Below are 19,326 nucleotides of genomic sequence, written 5' to 3' on the forward strand. Positions count from 1 at the left end.
AAACTGAGGCATCCTAGAGAGAATAACTGATTTGTGCAAGATCTGACAGGTACAAAGGTGTAAGAAAGATGGTCCAGTCCTAAAGCAGCTTGTAGATGTAACCAACCGTCTTATTAAATAAGAAACACAGAGCCAATTCAGAGAAGAAAGCCAAGAGGTCAGAACTAAGAGCCTTACCCTTCCTGCTTCAGCTATCCTGCTTCAGCCAAGAGAGCTCTCCGAAAAAGAGGCCTACTTCCTGTGTGTATGTCTTTAAATAGTCTAGATGTTCTGCCTTCTCATTGGTTGTAAACTAAACACGTGACTGCCTTGTCATTGCCTGTATGTACCGCCCTCCAGGTCCTTAAAGGCGTGCGCCACCACCGCCACGCACTTGCTATGGCTCTATAACTCTGACCCCCAGGCAACTTTATTTATTAACATACAATTAAAATCACATTTCAGTACAAGTAAAATACCACCACAGCAGCTGGTTCCCTGAGTTCTTCCCTACCTCCAAGCCACCTACCTACCTCCAAAGGTGTTTTGCCTGAGATGTACTTCAATCCTAACCCTCCCAATTCTACAGTGCTGGCTGAGCTCCATACTAGTCTCTATGGCACTGTTGGAACTTCCTTGCTGCCAGCTCTCTTCCCCAGAGTCTTTCCATTAGCACTCTCTGTGGTCTGCCCTTAAAAAATGACTAGAACAGACAGTTCCTGACAGCCTACAAGTTCCATATTCTCCAGGTAAGCAGCCATGACTATATGGGCAGGTGTGGCATTCAGCAGTGAAATCATTCAGAACTCTACTGACTCTTGTCATTCCTGATACGTGAAGGGAAATCTGTATGATCTTGGTGTGCTAGGATCACAAAGGGCTTCTATGAGTTCATTTTCTGTTATTATGATGTAGTATCTGAGGCTTGGTGCTTTAGAGAAGAAAGATACTCATTTAGTTCTGGAGACTCAAAGGCATGATTTTAGCAGCAGCTTAGCTCAGGTGAGGATCTCACAACTGGTATCACAGTGGCAGGCAGGAGAACCTGTGTGTCAGAGAGACAACTTACATGGTGAAATGGGAAGCCAGAGAGAAACCAGAGGTGGGCTAGACTTGCTTCTGGGTAACAAACACTCATGAAAATTAAACAGGTTCTCCCAAGACATTAATTCTATCATACAACAGTTCTCCCAATGATCTAATTACCTTTCATCAAGCCTTACTTGGTGGGGGTGGGGGTGGGGGCCATGGGTGTGGATGTGTGCGTAGAGGGGATTAAGTATAGATGTACATGTGTATACATGTTCATATGCACATGTGGAAGTCAGAGGTCAATATCGGGTGTCTTTATTACTGTTTGCCTTACTTTATGAAATAGGATCTCTCAGTAAACCTAGAGTTCACCAATTTGGCTAGACTGGCTGGCCAGCAAGCCTCAGGGATCCTGCTATCTTTGCCTTCTCGGTGCTAGAAATAAGGGTGTGTTACCATGCCTAGCACAGAGTGAGCCATTTCCCCATCCCCTAAACTTTACTTCTTGAAACACCTACAACCTCTTAATATTGCCATATGGGGACCAAGCTTCCAACACAAGAGCCCTTAGCGGACAAACCACATCCAAACTCTAGAGGTGACCCATAAGCCATTACAAATTCATGTATTGACAAATCTGTGTTTGTCTTTGTCCCCAGGAGCCCACTGAATCCACTAGTAACAGAATTGAAAAATAAACATCATGAATGTCTCAGCACTAGGAGGTAATGGAAAAGGTGAGCCTGGGCTACATGTCTGCCTGAATTATCCCAGGCAAACCCCTAGAGGGAGATGAACATTGCCCAGGCGATGACCTCACAATGGGAGGGCTGGCAAGGGCTCTGGGATTAGGGGCTGGGGTTCCCCCTTTAAGGCTCTCAGGCTTGCCCCTGCCAGGGAAACCTTTGTCATCTGGTGAAGAGGAGCGCAATAATGTCCTAAAACAAATGAAAGTACGAACTACACTGAAGGGTGATAAGAGCTGGATCATCAAGCATGAAGACTCAGAGGACCCTACTATGTAAGTCCAAGAGGCAGGGCCAGAAGGAAAGGCAGCAAGCAACATTGGGGGTGGGGGCATGGGACCCAACCCTAGCTGGGGATACTGAGGACATTCTACCATTTAGAGCTAGGTCAGGCTGTGTGTCCATTGGCCAGCCAGGTGAGGGTAAAACCTGAACACAGCCACAGATGGGACAGTCCTAGATACTAAGGCACGTGTTGTCACATACCTGTAAAGTGTGTCAGTAGAAGAGAAGGTAAGATGCAGTGGTGGTGCATACAGGCCAACTTTGGGATGGAGCCACAGGGTAACAGGTAGCAAGAAGCATGGGAGCCACTATGTTCAGGCCCTGCCTTTCCACAGACAGCTTCCCTCTGGACAAAACTGTACTACATCCTCATCAGTTGGAGAGGTCTCAAATGCCAGGTAAGAGGCAGTACATAGCTGATTCTTAAATGGACTCCAGAGGCTTTTCTGCTGTAAGGACGGGTGAGTATCACATAGGAAACACATAGGGAGCCTGAACTGAGTAATTTGGAATGCATGGAAAAGACAGGCTCTTTGGGTTTCCCTTTTAGTGTTCCTGCAACTTGGCCATCTGCAAGAAGCTGTTCCCTGATTAAAAAAAATAGGGTCTGTAGGAATAAATGCTAGGGCTCTGTGGTACCCTTAGACCTAACCCCACTGTTCCAGCCCAGAGCACTTATATTGCTGAATAGGAGTGTCTGCTGAATCCTTGTCCTCTTGCCAACTCCTTGGAGGGGCCCTCGTTGCCTTCCCTGAGCCTAAGATTACCCTCTCTCTCACTACTTCTAGCATGCTCTCCCTAGTGCCCCCCGAGTCTTCTGAACCCCATCTGTTGTTGACAAATGGAAAGCCCCAGTACCTAGAAACTAATGTTTTCCAGCCAGTGACCAAGCCTGAGGAGTACCTTCTGGTTTCATACTTCCATCACCACTTGGGATGTGAGTGCCCTAAGGGCCAGAGGAGGAAACATTCTAGAGGAGTGGTAAGGGAAGGCCATAGGGCTTTACCTTCTATTCACTTCAGCCTCAGATTGAGGTCAGCCTGGGCTCTGACCAAGGGTCTTTCAGTCTGCTCCAGGAGAGAACAGGAAGAGCTCTCTTTCAAGTGCCCCGGTGCCTGGAAGAGCAGAAACTTCTGGAACTTTGCAGTAAATGTTAAACCATAGACCAAGCCTGCCTGGTACCCTGTTGTAAGTCAGGGCTATGCTGGACATGGCTGTGGAGGAGTCAGCCATGGCAATGTTCCTGGGAGAGACTGAAGGAGAGATAGGTGGAGCAGAGTGGGTACCTGGCCACTATATTGGGACAAACTTGGCCACTATACTGGGACATCCATCAGCTGTAGTTGGGAACAGGAAGGAATAAAATGGCCTGAGCTCTGTAGTGAGGCCATTGTTCTCTTTATGTCTCCTTTTGTCTTGGCAGGTCTCCAAATACAAAGGCTCCTGCTGGTTACATCATCCGGTAAGTGACCTCAAGACTCTACCTGCGTTCTCATACCATTAGGGCCACACCTAGACTTCTCAATACCTTCTGGTATCTCTTGTAGGGGAGTGTTCACCAGAACAATAGACAGCTCTTCTCACTACCAACAGCACCTGTCTAAGACCAATGGAGCGCCAAGAAGGTACATCCTTGGTGTGCTGGCCAGATGGTCAATAGGAAGGTGGGAGAGCCTTGTCCAGAGCCAAGTCCAAGAGAGGGCTAGCAAAGAAGTAAGGGAATGTCCTGCCTGGCTCTGGCCACTGGGGAGCTCTGGACAGAGATGTAGATTGTGCCTGTACTTTTTAGTGCCCACATATCTTTATTTTACTTACTCCTTGTCCCCTTGGCCTCATGGCTGGCACTGTGCACTTACTGAGGGTATTGAAGCCATGTGCTTAGTTCACCTTCCTGGTATGCCAAGGTGGCATGTTACATAAACACTTTGGTATCAGTCACAACTGGGGCTCCATTTGGGAAGATACAAATGAGAGCCTGGTGGGCTGTTTCCTTGTGACTTAGCTGGGTCTGCCATGCTCAAAATGTCTGGCAGGGCTGACAACAAGGAAGAAAGTCTCCTAGTGGCTCATGTCCTGTCTCTACTGGGCTGTGTGGGTAAACTTAGAGACAAGAGGGGACCTATGGTTGGGCAGATGGAAATATCTTGCTCTTCTAGTGCTTCTGAACTGCTGGGAACAGCTAATTCTGGTCGTTCTCATCAGTCCTCTGGTTATAAGATGACTACAGAAGATTATAAAAAGCTGTGAGTATACAGTGATCCCAGACACTGGACCTACTGAGGGCAGGTGGACACTTACCTCTGAGCTAGTCACTTACCTGAGGAAAGCTAGTCCTAGGTCTAGAGAATGGACAATGAGCCATGGCCATGGGGGCTGCTGCTCACTGTCTGTGTTTCCTAGATGTACCCCTGTACCCCTTCAGGTCTCAGGTTCTCAGACTGGGCTGGGTTCAGATGAGCTGTCCTTGGGGGCATGATGTTTCTTATGTTGTCACTGTCCCCATAGACTATTGGTGTGGACATTTTGTGTCTAAAGCTGAGCTTCCCTTGAGGTTCCTTCCAAGGGGCCCTGGCCAGGGAGGGGAACTCTGGACAAATGTCTGGATTGTGCCAGCACTTCCCAGGACTCCACATCTTTATACAGCTTATCCTTGCCCCATCCGTTCTGTTTCATGGAACAGCTGGCATATATTTCTAGGGAAGTAGTAAGAGTGTTGGCTATTGACGGACAGAACAGGAGAAAAGAGTGCTGGCTTTTAAGGAGGAACAAGTGGGAGCTAAGGCTCAAGGTTGCAACAGCAATGTATGTTAGTGGCATTGGCAGTCAAGAAGCCAAGGGGAGTAGCCTGTAACAGGGAACAGGAAGGACAGGGAGGAAGAAGAGCCACACCTGCTCCTCTCCCCCACAGGGCACTGTACAATATCAGGCGCAGTGCTACATCCATATTCAGGGTAAAGTGCCCTGGGAAAGGCCATCTGCACCCTGCTGTGTCTGAGTGTGTTGTGTTTGCAATGTTCTTTGGGTGCAGGAATGGTCTCCAGAGTTTCAAATGCCCTGTGCTTACAAAGAAGGAGCCCAACTAAAGGCCAGTATCTGCCAACCCATATGTGGTTTAGGAAGCATAGTGACAATCCCTTGCTGAAGGCCCCAGAAGGCCAACAGTTCTGTGCAAAAAGACCACAGTTGCATGAGGCATGAAATATGGATAGTGCAGAGCAGGGGAATGAATAAGAAGCTCTGGAGGCGCCTCACATTGAATGCTTAGGTGTGTTCACTTGGGCAAACCACCAGAGCAATGGTCAGGCTCAGTCAGTCATGGAATATATCAGCACCTACTTGCCTGGTTGTGAGGGTCAATGAACCAATGTGAGAATGTCAGTATTCAGGGCAGGGCTGGGCACATGCTACATGCTCCCTAAGTAAGGGTCCTTCCTCAGTGTCCATGGGTCCTCCGAATAGTTCTTAGAGCAGTGCTACCCTGGCTTACCCTCCTCAACTCCCTGGGGATATTCCTGAGTCAGCCAGTGAATATCCAAGGCTAGACTGACAGTGGCTAGTTTGACACATCAGATGCCTCCACCTTGTACTACCCCAGGTCACAAGCTGCAAGTGGTGTTCTGAGGAAGACAGCCCCACAGGAGCACTCTTACGTCCTCTCAGCAGTTAAGAAGAACACTAGGTGAGTTGTCCAGGAATGAGGCCCAGTGGGCTTGAGCCTGCCTTGGCCACTACTGACTCCATGATCTGGGTCTTTCTCTTCTGCTTGGGGCTTCAGCTTTTCTTTGACTGGTGAAAGAATAAGGGTATTCAATCTTGACCTTCTCGGAGGTCTCAGATGCACTTCTTAGAATAAAAGCAGGAGGTACTGGGAATAGGAGAGGCTCTAAGATGGCACCTGCGCTTGAGCTTTTTCCAATATGTCTCCATTCTGCTTCATTTCTAGTAGTCCTACTCAAGATGTGCAGGCCCCATTTATTGCAAAGAGGTAAGTATCACCAAGGGAAACCTCATGAGCCAGATGTTATCCAGGCAGCAAGCCTCCTGTCAGTAGGGTATAGGGAAAAGGAAGGTTGCTCTCACTGAGCAAAGAGAGTTGTCATCCTCAATCATAGCAAGAGTTCTCTTGCTCTTGTCCTGCTATGTGCTCTCCTGTCACATCCACAGAGACTGAGGAGGAGGAGGTGCCCTTCATCTCAGATGAACAGAAATGGCAGTAACGGTTTCTCTTATGGGCATACCCATGAGTAGGTCAGGGGCTAGAGTCTTCACAGACAGCTGAAAAGAATTATACCAGCCAGAGTACAAAATGCATTCCACATAAGCCTTGAGAACACCCCATAGTGTGTAGGTACACTTGTCATTCCAGAAGTTTATGAACTACCTCTCAGTGCTGGGCCAGCTCAGGAGAAACTTCTAAGAACCTTGTAGGGGTAGAATCTAGGAAACACAGGTCCACAGAAAAGGCTTATGTGTAGATTCAAAATGTCCCAAGGAACTTGAATAACCAGAACCAGAACCACCAAGAGAAACTCCATGGGAGCTGACTGTGATGATACTGATTGGTTCTATAGGGCAAACAGGATGAAAAGGAATGATCCATATGTCAGGAGACTAGTTGAGTGAGGCAACTATTATTATTTGACATAGGTCAATTTCTATAGTAGGAAAATGTTGGATAGAGGATGGAGAAGAAACTTGTATGAAGCTGAATCTTAGGGACTGAGACTTTAGTTGAGTGGATATCAAAGGCCTTCCAGAGCAGATGCAGAGATCCACAGCCAAGCACCAGGCCAAACTCCAGTGAGTCCAGTGGAAGAGACAGAAGAGGGATTGTATGAGTAAGGGGCATCAAGATCATGATGGGGAAATCTACAGAGACAACCAAACCAAACTAGTGGGAACTCATGAACTTTAGACCAACACCTATGGAGCCTCCATGGCACTGAATTAGGCCCTCTGCATAAGTGGACAGTTGTGTAGCTTCATCTGCTTAAGGGGACCGCTGTCAGTGGGGTCAGGATCTATCCCTGGTGCATGAGCTGGCTTTTTGGAGCCCATTCCCTATAGTGGGACACCTTGCACAGCCTTGATGCAGGGAGGAGGGGCTTGGACCTGCTTCTGCTGAATGGACCAGGTTCTGCTGACTCCCCATGGGAGGCCTTACCTTGTTAGAGGAGGAAATGGAGGGTGAGAAGAGAGGGTGATCTGTGGTTGGTATGTAAACTGAATAAAAAATTTCTTAATAAAGAAAAAAAGGCCTTCCAGATAAGGTGGCATACATAATAAGCTGTAGGTAGAAAGTCAACGAAGAACCAGCATTCCAAGTGTTCCAGGCCAAGAACTAGCCAGTGCAAAGGCCCAGAGTGGAAATATGGTGCTGTTGTTAAATGACAGTAGCTGACTAGAATACATTGAGCACTGAGGGGTGAGGGAGTGGCAGCACAGAGTAACAGAGAATAGTGTGTGCTTATTAGCTGTTACTAATGGAGAAAGGTACCACCAGCAGAATAGCTTAAAACCCCAGAAATGGAGGTCAGAAATCTGAAATTGAGATGTTGGCAGGATTGGTACTAATTGTATTTGCCTCGCCAGGCCACTATCTTCATTCACATTGACTTTGTGTCTGTGTCCAGATTTCCTTAGTCTTAGAAGGACATTGCCATTGGATTCAGGGCCTACCCTAATTTAGCGGAACCTCATCTTATCCTGCTTACATCTCCTAAGAACCTATTTCCAAATGAAGTTCCATGGCTTCCCTGGGAATATTCAATGGCAATGTCTTTCTACTCATCCTGAGCTGGAGTGGCCAAGGCTTCAGTCACCCACCTCATCTGGACACTGGTGAAAACACATCCTTCAAAGGCCAGGAAGCACCAAGGTAGCTGAGAAGACCACAGGTGCTACTTTTCTTGCCCACAGGGTTGATGTGGTTGATGAAGATGTGCTTCCTCAGAAAAAACAGGAGCCACCTGCTCTGGCAAGACCTGTTTCTGGCTTAAGCAGGTAATAGTCACTCCCCTTAGGCTGTGAGAGACTGGCCACTGTAGCAGTGGCATCCCATTGTTAAGCTTGCTCCTGGTACTTCTCTAACCTGGTCAAGTTTACCCTACCTAGAAGACAGACCTGTTGTGTCCAGCACTTCTCACACCTGCCTTCTTTGCCAGTGTGGATGGAGGCAAAACCCAAGTGTCTCAAGCAATTCAAACTGAGTGCATGCCAAGTGTACCCAGCCCCTCTGGAAGTCAGGAACCCAGGTGGGTATCATGAACCAGCTCTGGACTATGAGATGGTAACATGGTTTCCCACTGGCCTGGCTGGCTGGGTTTGGCAACCAAGGAAGGTCTTGCAGTGAGGTGACAGTGCAGGGCCATCTAAGTTCTGCCCATCTCACTCCAGGTGGGGATATGCTTTGCCCTGATTTCCAAACCTTGAGCATCCCCCCCAGCTACAGGCATTCTCCTCTTCTTTGTAGATGACAAGCCCTCAATGCTTCCTTGTACTTTGCATTGAATGCTGCTGAGTCTGGCAGAGGGTACAGCTTTCCTGTTGCTTTTTCTTTCAACCTGGATTGAGTCTTGGTTAAGGTCATAGTCTTCTAAGGGCTGTGTCTCCATGGCACCCTGGAAAAACTCCTGAAGCCAGAAATGAAAGGGGGTCTATTCTTATAAGTCAGTTCTATTCAGGGTAGAGACTAAGGGACAGAGTTAAGGAACCAGGTTTAGCCTTCCATGGGCTGTGATCTAGGTTGGGGACTGCCTACCTCCCTGCTTTCAGGCTGCTGCCTCCCATGCCCTGGTGGCCTTTCTAATATGTCAGCCTGACCATGTGAAAACTTCACCTCTACTTTAAGCCCATCTCACAGACACATCTGCTCAAATGCCCATCTAGAAGCCCCTTTATTTTCTGAGAGTGGCCTAGAGTGAGCTCTGAGTAGGAGACTGGCAATACCCTTTCACAGGCCTACAGATCAGTGGCTTGAGCTTAGCTATAGTACTAAGAAGTCTCAAAAACAAAGAGCAGATGAAGGCAAGGAGGGGGAGGAAGATGGGTGTGAGTATCATACTTCAGGGAAGCACCAGATGGAGAATGCTCTTGGATGCTGACACAGAGGGAAAGAGGAAGCTTCTCTCCCAGAAATTCTCCAGTCTCTCCTTTGGCCCACAGCTTGAAAACTGAGGAAATTGTCCGTTTGCAGATCACGACTCCCAGAGCAGGACTCCACCTGGTAGCCTCAGATCTGGAAGCCCTGAGGTATTGGGGCCCCATTGCTGTCCTGCCTCCCTTTGCACCTTTGTTAAGATGAGCAGAGAGGCAGGAAGCTAGCTCTACCAGGATGACTGGTTGGTAGGAGGTGTGGCCAGTCTGGGTTCTCCATCACTGTCTCAATATTTTATTCAACAATAATTATGTAATGAGTATTTGGTTCTTATGAGGCCAAAGACCTGGCCCTGGGACCCAGTGATGACTGGAACTCCCTGGGCCAGAACTACTGACTCTGACAAAGGAGACAGATGCTAATACGGACAAGATCAACCTGCATTGCTGACCATAGCATATACCCCAATGTCCTCAGAAAGTGTCAGGACTGGCCAACAGAGCTGAGTGGGGGTACTGGGTCTGTGTAGCCCTTTATTAAAATTAAATTATTATTTAATTGTCTTGTTTATAGGAGAAGGCATTAGGGTGGGGTTCTTGGGTCCATGGCTCATAATGCCCAGTGCCATGCTTGGGATGAAGATAGATGAAGGGGCCGCATCCATCAGGGAGCAAAAAGGTCCAAGTTCCTTTCCTGGGAGAAGCACTAGGGTAAACAGCCAGGAGACAGGCCAGCAGGATCAAAGACTAGAGAGCACACCACTTGGGCCTCCTGAGCATCAAGTGGCTCATCTGGAAAATGGGCATGGATAACAATATTACCCAGAGCTCCATCATCAATCATCTAACTTCTGCCACCTTTCTTACTGTCCACTCCCCATGCTGTCTTCCACATATCTGAGTGGGGACATTTGGAGGTCATTAGATGAAGGGTGACAGTTGATGGCATGAAAGGAATGTGAGTAGCCTAGTAGGTAGTAGAGTATGTAGATAGGGAAGAACACTGGAGCATGAATGTTTAAAGGACAGATAAGGTGGAAAAGATAAAAGGAGACCAGAAATATGTGGTCAGGGAGACTCACAGGGTTGAGGAAAAAGAGGTGATAAGTCTGAGGGGGAGACCCATTGGTGACCCAGAGTAATACTGAGACTGACTCCTGGCCTTGATAACATGGCTCCCTGATGATCTCAGGGTGGAAAGAGGATTTAGGATTAGAACTCTGAAGACAGCTGCCTGGGCTCCAACTCTTCTTGTTACTTGTGGAACTTGGAGCACACCACTCAGGCCTTTTGAGCATCAGGTGGCTCATCTGGAAAATGGGCATGATGACTATTACCTATGCCTTGAAGCTAACGTGGAGAAATAATGTGTGGAAAGTTAGAAGAATAGAGTCTGGCTGCTAGTCAACAACTAATAATGTGACTAATAATGAGGATTTATTGGTTGGACAGCCCATCATTAGCAAATTTTCAGCTCCTAAGAGACAGCTGGCATTTAAGGATGAGGTAACCACCAGAGTGTGAATGGTTGAGGAGTAGTTAAGTCATTTCTTTCCTCTGCAGGTCTTCCCACAAAAACAATGAAGTATCATGCTCTGAAGAATTCAAAAGAGATTCAGCTTGTGAGGATAAATTTAAGAATTGCAACACAGATTCTGAAAGGTAACTCATTGCAGCAGGGAGTAGACTTTCCCCAGAATACAAAGCCCATGTACACTCAACCAAAGGACTTCCATGCGCCTGGGTCCAAAGTCAGTAGCTGAAATACAGACCAGCACTATACTATTGCTGCATATCTATAGAGGGAGAAGTAGAGGGAAAGAGGGGGTGGGCCTATAGAGAGCAAAACTGTAATGTTTCCCCAGATATCAAATTGCAGGGGAGGACCAAATCCAGACCAGGCTATCTCTCTCACAGCCCTTTGTTCCCCCCCACCCATCTTCTCATTTGGGATCCCTAGACCCCTACTGTGGACTGATCCCTGAGAATGAGGGAAGGGGGCCTTAGATGAATGGGAAGTGTTTTTTTGTTTTTGTTTTTTGTTTGTTTGTTTTGTCTGCCCTCTCTGGCTTACTAGCAGCCCCAAATTCCTTGTCTCTTGCTCTGTTGACTATTGGCCACCCATGTGGCGACCTCCCACTGAGTTTCCAGCTTATTTTGTTTCCATTCATGTTCTCAACCCACTAAATTTGAATGAAACAGAAATACTTGCTGAGAGAGTCCACTTAGGCTTGGATTCGCTCTGATCAGAGCAAGTTAGGGAGGCAACCAAAGACTTCTGCTTCCAAGTCATGAGACTTACTCTCAAGACATCTAAATTACACAAGGTTGCAGCCTGATCAAAGTCAAAAAATGCTTCTCTTCCGATATCAAATCAGCTGCACAGTTGAATGATGGCAATGAGCAACCAGAAGCCACAGAATCCCCACCACAAGGTTTGGCTGGAGCAGGCATTGGCACAGAGAAAAGAGGGTGAGATGCTAGTGGGAGACAGTTCTCTCAGATCCATGGTGAGAGTCCAGGTTCAAGCAGCCAAACTCCTTGGGCTTCTGTGACTGGAACTTCTCTCTACTGTGCCCCCCAACACACACACACACACGCACACGCACACACACACACACACACACACACACACATCCTTTGCTCTTGGATTTTCTACTTCTTGTTGGATTTGCTTCCATTCCAGTCTAGCCACCCCCACACCTCTATCATTGACTCTCAAATTCCTGCAGAGCAAATACAAGCCCCTAACTCACAGCTAAAGGCCCATCCCTCAGCAAGGACTGGCCTTGGGTAGAATGAATGTGTGAGGAAAATGGAAGAAACAAACTAATGAATGACCTAATAATGGAAGTATCGGCACCTTCTTACTTCATGACTGAGATCTGAAGACAAATTCAGGGGCCCTTGTCTCTTATTTCTCCCTTTCCAGAAGAGGAAGAAGCCCCTAGATCTCTAAATCAAATGTTTTTGAGAGTCAGTGAAAGAAGTAGATCAGCGAAACAAGCTAGGAGTCATCCCTGGAGACAAAGGCTAGTTATGAAGATGTTGGCACAAATATTAGTACAGTTTCAAACTGTGATAGCAACCTTATGATTGGTCTGTCAAGAGCTGAAACTGCTGGAGGGTCGGCCCAACCCCATGACCTCTTGAAGTCTACCCAGAAGGATCCTGGGAGGATGCTCTTCTGGCTGCTTTCCCAACTGGTTCTCTCAGTAGGTTCATTTTCTCACTAACTTACCTAGTTGCAATAGGTACCTGGAACTAGATACAGAAGGACACACCTCTGAAATCTCTGTTTCTGAGCAGGTCTAGGAAAGTCCTTTGAGCCAGGGACTCAGTTCTTTTTGCCACTAATATATCATTTTGCTGTCTGTACAGGCATCAGAACAATTTTCCCAAAATAAACCAGAATACATTTATCCCCTCTTTCAACTTTGCAGTGGCTCCCAACTTCCTTAAAATTAAGTCCAAACCCCTTTCCGTAGCTCACATCATTCTGCATGGTAGTGGGGACTCCATATCCATCCTTTACTTTCTCCCATACCACAGTGGTTCAGACTGGTTCAGTGTGCTGTTGGCTACTATAGAAAATATCTGATCCAGTATGATTGGGTCTGACTCTGGGTGGCTTCCTCTTTGACTGTTCATTGGAGTCATCCTTCCTGTTTATACACCCTCATAAAACAAATCCATTTCCTTAGAGTGAGACTAAACCTCAAAGCCATTTGCAAAATAGTATGAAGAATTTTCTAGATTTGTAGGGTGTTAGTGCAGTCTATCACAGTTGTCTTACTTATAATAGTTTGACTTTGTGTGTATATGTGTGTGTACAAGTGTATGTGTGTCCATGTGTATGCTCGTGTGTGCATGTGTGTGCAGGCCAGAGATCAACTTCTGGTGTTGTTCCTTAGACACCATACACCTTGTTTTTTGAGACAGTCTCATACCAGGACCTGAGACTTACCAATTAGCAAGCCCCAGGGGGTCTGACTGTTTCTACCTCCACTGTGCTGGGATCACAAATGCACACCACCACATCTGGCTTTTTGTTTTGTATATGAGTCCTGGGGTTTAAAGCCAGGTTCTTGGGCTTGCAAGACAAACTCTTCATCATCATTTAAGCCATCCCTCCCACCCAATTGTTTTTTGTTTGCTTCTTTGTTTTGTTTTTGTTTCCTTTTCTTTCTTTCTTTCTTTCTTTTTTTTTTTTTTTTCTGGAGCTGAGGATCAAACCCAGGACCTTGTGCTTGCTAGGCAAGCACTCTACCACTGAGCTAAATCCTCAACCCGCTTCTTTGTTTTTAAGAAAATGGTGCTTTTAAGAAAATGGTTTACAATCCTTTCAAAGGGTAGGTTGCCTCTCCCGGAAAGCACTACCCTCCTTTTCCTTGTATGAGATTGCTCAATAGTTGAATTTAGTTCTAGGCCTATAAGTAAACATAAAGGACTCTAAGACAGTATGTTATCCATATGGAAGACAGGGGCTTGTGTAAGTGATGGGTGCCCTGTGGGCATCAGTTTGCCAGGAAAGAGGATGGGGCCTAACTGGGAAGCCTAGGTAAGAGAGTTCTATACCAGTATCAGCTGGGCACATACAGATGAATTGTGAAGGAGCTATGCTTTTGTCAATGACCATTGGGCTTAGCAGGAGTGGAGAACATGTTAGCAGATGCTATGGCCCAAGTGTTATTTGAAGTATGAATTGAGACTACTTATGGGACAGACATGATTATCATTCCTAATTTACTAACTGATAAAACTGATGGCCAAACAGGTCAGTCAGTGTGCCCAGGAGCTCAGAGACATCAAAACTGTGATTTGAATCCACAGTGCCCCCAGATATCAGGCTGTTTGGGGATGAAAGTGAGTCTTACTCCACCAAGCATCTATGTGAGCAGCTCTTCATTGCCCATAATCTGCTAGGGCTAGTGGCCACTCACTCAGAAGAGGATAAGACATGCAGAAACAGACTTATGACCTCAGACAAGGTTTGGTTTCCTTCCACAGGCTGGGATCAGCTGCTAGCTTCACCCCTTTTCTAGATGCTCAGGATGTGCAAGGTGCCAGCTCTCACTTCTGCAAGCCTGTACCAGTAAAGGTACAGCTAGCACTTCAGTAACCTATCTTATTATCAGACAGAGCCCTCCCAGCTCATTCTCAGTTCCAGTGGCTAAGGATCCCCTCATCTTTAGACCTTTACCCCATCAGATAATCATAGCTGGACCAAAAGCCTACTGGGGCATGACGTAGAACTGCATTCCCCACGTTGGAAGCAGTACAAGAGGGACATGTGATGAGTCTGTTGGCCCAGAAATTCCAGCATCAACCTACATGGACCCACTTTGGGTAGTGGTGGAAACGTGGAAAACGTCATCAGAAGGCTGAGCAGCCAGTCTCAGTGAACCTCTCCTGTATAGACTGTAGCCTGCCCCAACAAGTAGGATTTGGGGGGACAAACCTCAGGGGTGGACAGCCAGCACTAGAAGTCTGAGTCTTAGACAACACTTCTCTAGGAATGGCAGTGACTTTAGTGAACAAAAGACAGGACACTCTTTACTGGCAAACTCAGTCCTTCCCTTTCCTCTGAGAAGGCAACTGGCAAAGGGGAAGCCATGGACCCCAGTCTCCTCTGTTCTGGGCCTTAGTAAACCTTAGTGCTTCCTTTCCTCAGGTCTGGCACCATGATAATTTCTTTCCTGGAAAGCAAGAACAACAGTGCACCAGACCTGGAAAATAAAAAGGCAGACCTCAAGGGGTAAGGCATTAGCAGACAGTGCTAGAAATCCAGGCAGCTTAGGTATCTATCAGACTTTGGCTAGGAAGATGAAGCCAGCTATACCTGTGAACTAGCCTGAAATATATCAAGAGACAGAAGGTCCAGCTGGAACTTTTCAGCCCCTGTCTGTGCCAGGAAGTTTTCCATTAAGTACAATTGCTTCCAATGAAGAAGCATTCTCTAATCAAGAAAGGTCACTTTCCTTCAACCGCTGGTGTGGCACTTTACTTTTACACCAGTGTAGATGTAACCAACCGTCTTATTAAATAAGAAACACAGAACCAATGCAAAGAAGAAAGCCAAGAGGTCAGAGCTAAAAGCTAAAAACCTTACCCTTCACTGTCACTGTTGTCCTATCTCTCTGAAAGAGACCTACTTCCTGTGTGTTTGTGCTTTTTATTTACTTCCTATTCTGTCTTCTCATTGGTTGTAAACCCAACCACATGACCTGCTTGTCACTGCCTGTCTGTACAGACCTCCAGGTCTTCTATGGTTGGTATTGAGATTAAAGGCGTGTGTCTCCAATGCTGACTATATCCTTGAACACACAGAGATGTACCTAGCTCTGCTATTGGCGTGCACCACCACCGCCCAGCTTTCCTATGGCTTGCTAATAGCTCTGATCCCCGGTCAACTTTATTTATTAACATACAAATAACATTTTAGTACAAATAAAATATCACCATACACCAGTCCACAGACAATGAAGACATGATGTGGCTTTCAAGGAACTCTTATGCTTTAAATAAGAAATCAGTACTACACCAGAAGGGGTCTTTGAGATAGCTTAGTGGAAATTGGTTCTGAAGTTATATAATGAGATGGCAATGGCAGCCTCTCAAGCAATGAGAATAGAACCAGGGAGATAGAAGTAGAAGTAGAGACAGTTTACTAAGAAAAAGAAAAGCATTCCTGAGAATGGAAGTAGGGAGCTGTACGATGGCTTAGCTGGTAAAGTGCTTGTGCTGCAAGCATTAAGACTTGTGTTCAATCTCCAGAACTCGTATAAAAAGCTTGACATCCCAGCAATGGAGAAGTGGAGACAGGAGGATCCCTGGGTCTTACTGGTATAGCCTAACTGGATTGGTGGGCTCCAGGCCAGTGAGAGACCCTGTCTCGAAGGCGATGGATGGTGTAACTAAGGAGTAACACCTGAGGTGGTCCTCTACCCTCCAAATGTGCAGGTATACACACACACACACACACACACACACACACACACACATACACACACACACACACACACACACACACACACACACACATGCACGTGCGCGCGCGTGCGCACACGCACGAATGGAAGTGGACCAAATCTGGGAACATTCTGAAGCCCAAAAGCCTTGTATGAGGAGTATCTTGATCCTTTATGTGTGATTTACGTAGGTCCACACACTCACACATTTGAAATCATGATTTTTTTTTCTCATTTGTACTGTTTTATTACATGTAGCTTGTGATGTATGTGTGAAGAGGTCCAGTCTTCTAACCATGGTTTCTTTGCTATGTTAATCACGATGCCTCTCTCTCTATGATCCATTATCCTGCCACAACCTTCAATTCTGTTTCCACAGTACCTTTCAGGTTTGTACTTAGTTTATATGAAAAGCAAAGGCTTGAAACCCAGGTCCCCATGTCTTCTTGGAAGGACAGTGCTCTGAAGGTAACAGCCATGGTTCTAAGATATAGAGATGGTGGGCAGGGGGATACTTGTTAAAGGGATTGTGGGGGTGGTGGAGGTAGTTCAAGTGAGCAAAGAGAATCAACTCTAGAAAGAAGGGGTACAGCTGAAGCTACATAACTGCAAATCCAATAACCCTGTGGAGAAAATGTTCCTAGCATGTTCCAAAGCATAGAGTAGCTGCTGACTAATGAGTGAGGGATGACAGAACAGGGACTTGTTTAGTATAATAATGAGACTTTATCTATCAGGTTTTAATCCAAAGAAGAGACTGCTGTGGTTTATGGACTTAAAGGTGATTTTTACATCACTACAGTTGCCTTTTTACTTTAAATCATTTGCTGGGAGGTGGTATGGACAGTTCCCCTCTAAGTTACAGGCCTTGTTATGCACTGTTTCTTCTCTTAAATTGCACTAACAATTAACACTCTGAAAATATTAGCTGATAATAGTTACAGTATGCTGCCTTTATGTACTTTAAAGTTGTCCCAATAACTGTGAGATGGGTAAATGGGGAAGCTAACAGAAATGTTAAGTGACTTATACAAAACCATACCTGTGGCCGAGTTGTCTTAATAAACAGGCTTAAAGATAAACCTTAAGAGAAACTTCAGCAAGCTAGTTGTTGAAATTTGTTTAGAGCCTAATGTCAGGACCAGAAACGTCACCTTCCAGCTGGTGTATTGATTTGGTGTTATCATTACCCAAGCCAAGAAAGATTTATGATTGTGCAATTTGACAGGGAAGGAAACTTGGGTCCATTCATGTGATGAGCAGAACTAGGAATACAATCTAAATCTGGCCAATTGTAGAGCCCAGGTTCCAAGAGATACATTCCTTTGATGTTTACCAGTTTGAAAACTCAGTGCAAACATTCCTGATAATGGGGTTTCGTAACTCTGGGTGTGCTTAAGAATTCTTGTTGTTTTTGTTTTAGTTTTTTTTTTTCATTCAAAAGTTTTAAATTTTATGTGTATGGGTGTTTGCTTGCTTGTATTTTTGCACACCATCTGCATGCAGTGTCAGTGGCGGTCGGAAGAGGGTGAAGGATCTGCAGAGACGGATGGTTTTGAGCTGCATGTGGCTGCTGGGAATTGAACTCAGGGTCTCTGGAGATTAGACAGTGCTCTTAACTGCTGAACCATCTCTCCAGCCCCTCGCCTGGAAAAGTATTAATAATAAAACACTTTCTGAGATTTTTGTTTAATTTCCTGAGCATATGTCTCCAGTATTTTTCTTAAGCTCTCCAATTTCCTCTCTTCTCCAGTATACACTGGGAACCAATCTAAGGGTAACAGTTCTCAATCAGGGGTTTGCCCTGCTCACCCCCTGTCTTCAAGTGTCATAATAACAAGATATTTTTGGATGCTACAACCAAGGGTGCCTTCTAAAGGAAAGGAATTATGGATACTGCTAAACGACCTATAGTACAAGTGAAAATAGTGCCTGATTCTTCTCAACACACATACTAGCTTTATCCAGTCAAAAATGTTAATAGTATTAAGGTTGACAAGTCCTCCTTTAGCACCATCTCTTTGGGTACACACACTGAAAATGTGAAAGTGAACTATAGGTCCAATCAAACTGCCGCAAACATGCACCAAACGCATGCGCCTGTGCCTAGCCCAACTAGACTGCCTTATACTTTAGTTGTGCAGGTCTACAATTTGGTGCACTGCCTGCGTATGTGTGCATGCGCATGATGTGCTCGCTGGGCGTCGGCATCTAGGCCAGAGCTTCCATATGAATACGCCTGCTTGCGCAGCCATTTCCTGCAGCCACGAGTTCAGGCTGTGGTGCCCGCTGGGAAATAAGACAGCCCAAAAGGCTTAATGGCTGCTCCAGAGACTGGCGTCAACAGGACTTCTCCTGAGGCAGTTCCCTCACGAGCCGCAAGATGGTGCTGGGTGATCATAAATCCTGGTTGCGACAGTGAGCTCCCTTTACCATCATCACCACCAATTTGGGGGTGGGGGGCAGCTGGCTACAGAGGCCAACTTGTGGATGGCTTCACCTTGGCAGACTGCAGTGGCTACTGCTGTACCAGCTGGGCCGGGACTCTGCTGTATGAATTCATAGTTCCCTGTACATTTGATAAACAGACTGGTTGAGCGGTGTGAGGTCAGGACCAGCCATGAGGCAAAATTTTGCCCAGATCACAGTTAATTTGTCAGAAGCTGTAAGGATTTTGCCCGATGTTCATTTGATTGTGCATAGTGGGCTAAGGGTTTGGATTCTGAAGCTTTGATTTAAGCCCAAGATAGTCTATGGGACCTTTGGCGTGTTATTCAGCTCTTACATGAACAATAATGGAAATAGCTCCTACCATAGAGTTAAGTGGGTTTACATATGTAAAGGATGCGGGACATTTTGGGGGGGGATACAAAATACTATCAAATACTCGTTTTATAAAGCCTTCAAACTAAATGTAGTTGTAGAGAAATATTTCCTTGACTTGAAACTCTTTAAAGATACTCAAAAAGCTATCCTCTGGTTCCCAATTTCTTTATTCAGTCATTTGATAACACACTGTCTTGCCTTTTTCCTTCTAGATTGAGTTTTTCCTAGTTTGTATCCTACATGAGAGGGTGAGTTTTAGATATGTTCTCACAGCTAGCAACTGTTGTCAAGCAGTGGGTTACATTGTGGAAGCACATGTGTAGAAAGTGGCATTGTCTTCTATGCAGTGTGTAGTTAGGTCAGGAATTGTCAGTGGCTGCCTTAAACTACCA

At 46.0% G+C, this 19,326-nt stretch overlaps 1 protein-coding gene across 19 annotated transcripts in view; it reads left to right on the forward strand.

The window, feature by feature from the left end:
• The first annotated feature begins 904 nt into the window (after positions 1-904).
• Znf185 (zinc finger protein 185 with LIM domain) overlaps positions 905-19,326 on the forward strand; it is a 42,986-nt gene continuing 24,564 nt past the window's right edge. For 2 of the 19 annotated variants that reach the window (XM_059251593.1, XM_059251592.1), the window contains exons 1-13: positions 907-981; positions 1,671-1,748; positions 1,909-2,032; positions 2,378-2,440; positions 3,466-3,504; positions 3,590-3,667; positions 5,638-5,721; positions 5,986-6,027; positions 7,962-8,045; positions 8,207-8,296; positions 9,207-9,293; positions 10,701-10,799; positions 14,812-14,895. In XM_059251593.1, coding sequence (XP_059107576.1) covers positions 1,715-1,748; positions 1,909-2,032; positions 2,378-2,440; positions 3,466-3,504; positions 3,590-3,667; positions 5,638-5,721; positions 5,986-6,027; positions 7,962-8,045; positions 8,207-8,296; positions 9,207-9,293; positions 10,701-10,799; positions 14,812-14,895 — 908 coding nt within the window. In that variant the 5' untranslated portion in view covers positions 907-981; positions 1,671-1,714. Of the gene's footprint in view, positions 982-1,043; positions 1,082-1,670; positions 1,749-1,908; positions 2,033-2,377; positions 2,441-3,465; positions 3,505-3,589; positions 3,668-4,148; positions 4,286-5,637; positions 5,722-5,985; positions 6,028-7,961; positions 8,046-8,206; positions 8,297-9,206; positions 9,294-10,700; positions 10,800-14,811; positions 14,896-19,326 lie in introns of those variants that run through there. The other 17 variants (XM_059251600.1, XM_059251605.1, XM_059251609.1 and 14 more) reach the window with 16 other exon arrangements.

Source organism: Peromyscus eremicus, chromosome X (assembly GCF_949786415.1).
Source record: "Peromyscus eremicus chromosome X, PerEre_H2_v1, whole genome shotgun sequence".
Taxonomy (NCBI): domain Eukaryota; kingdom Metazoa; phylum Chordata; class Mammalia; order Rodentia; family Cricetidae; genus Peromyscus; species Peromyscus eremicus.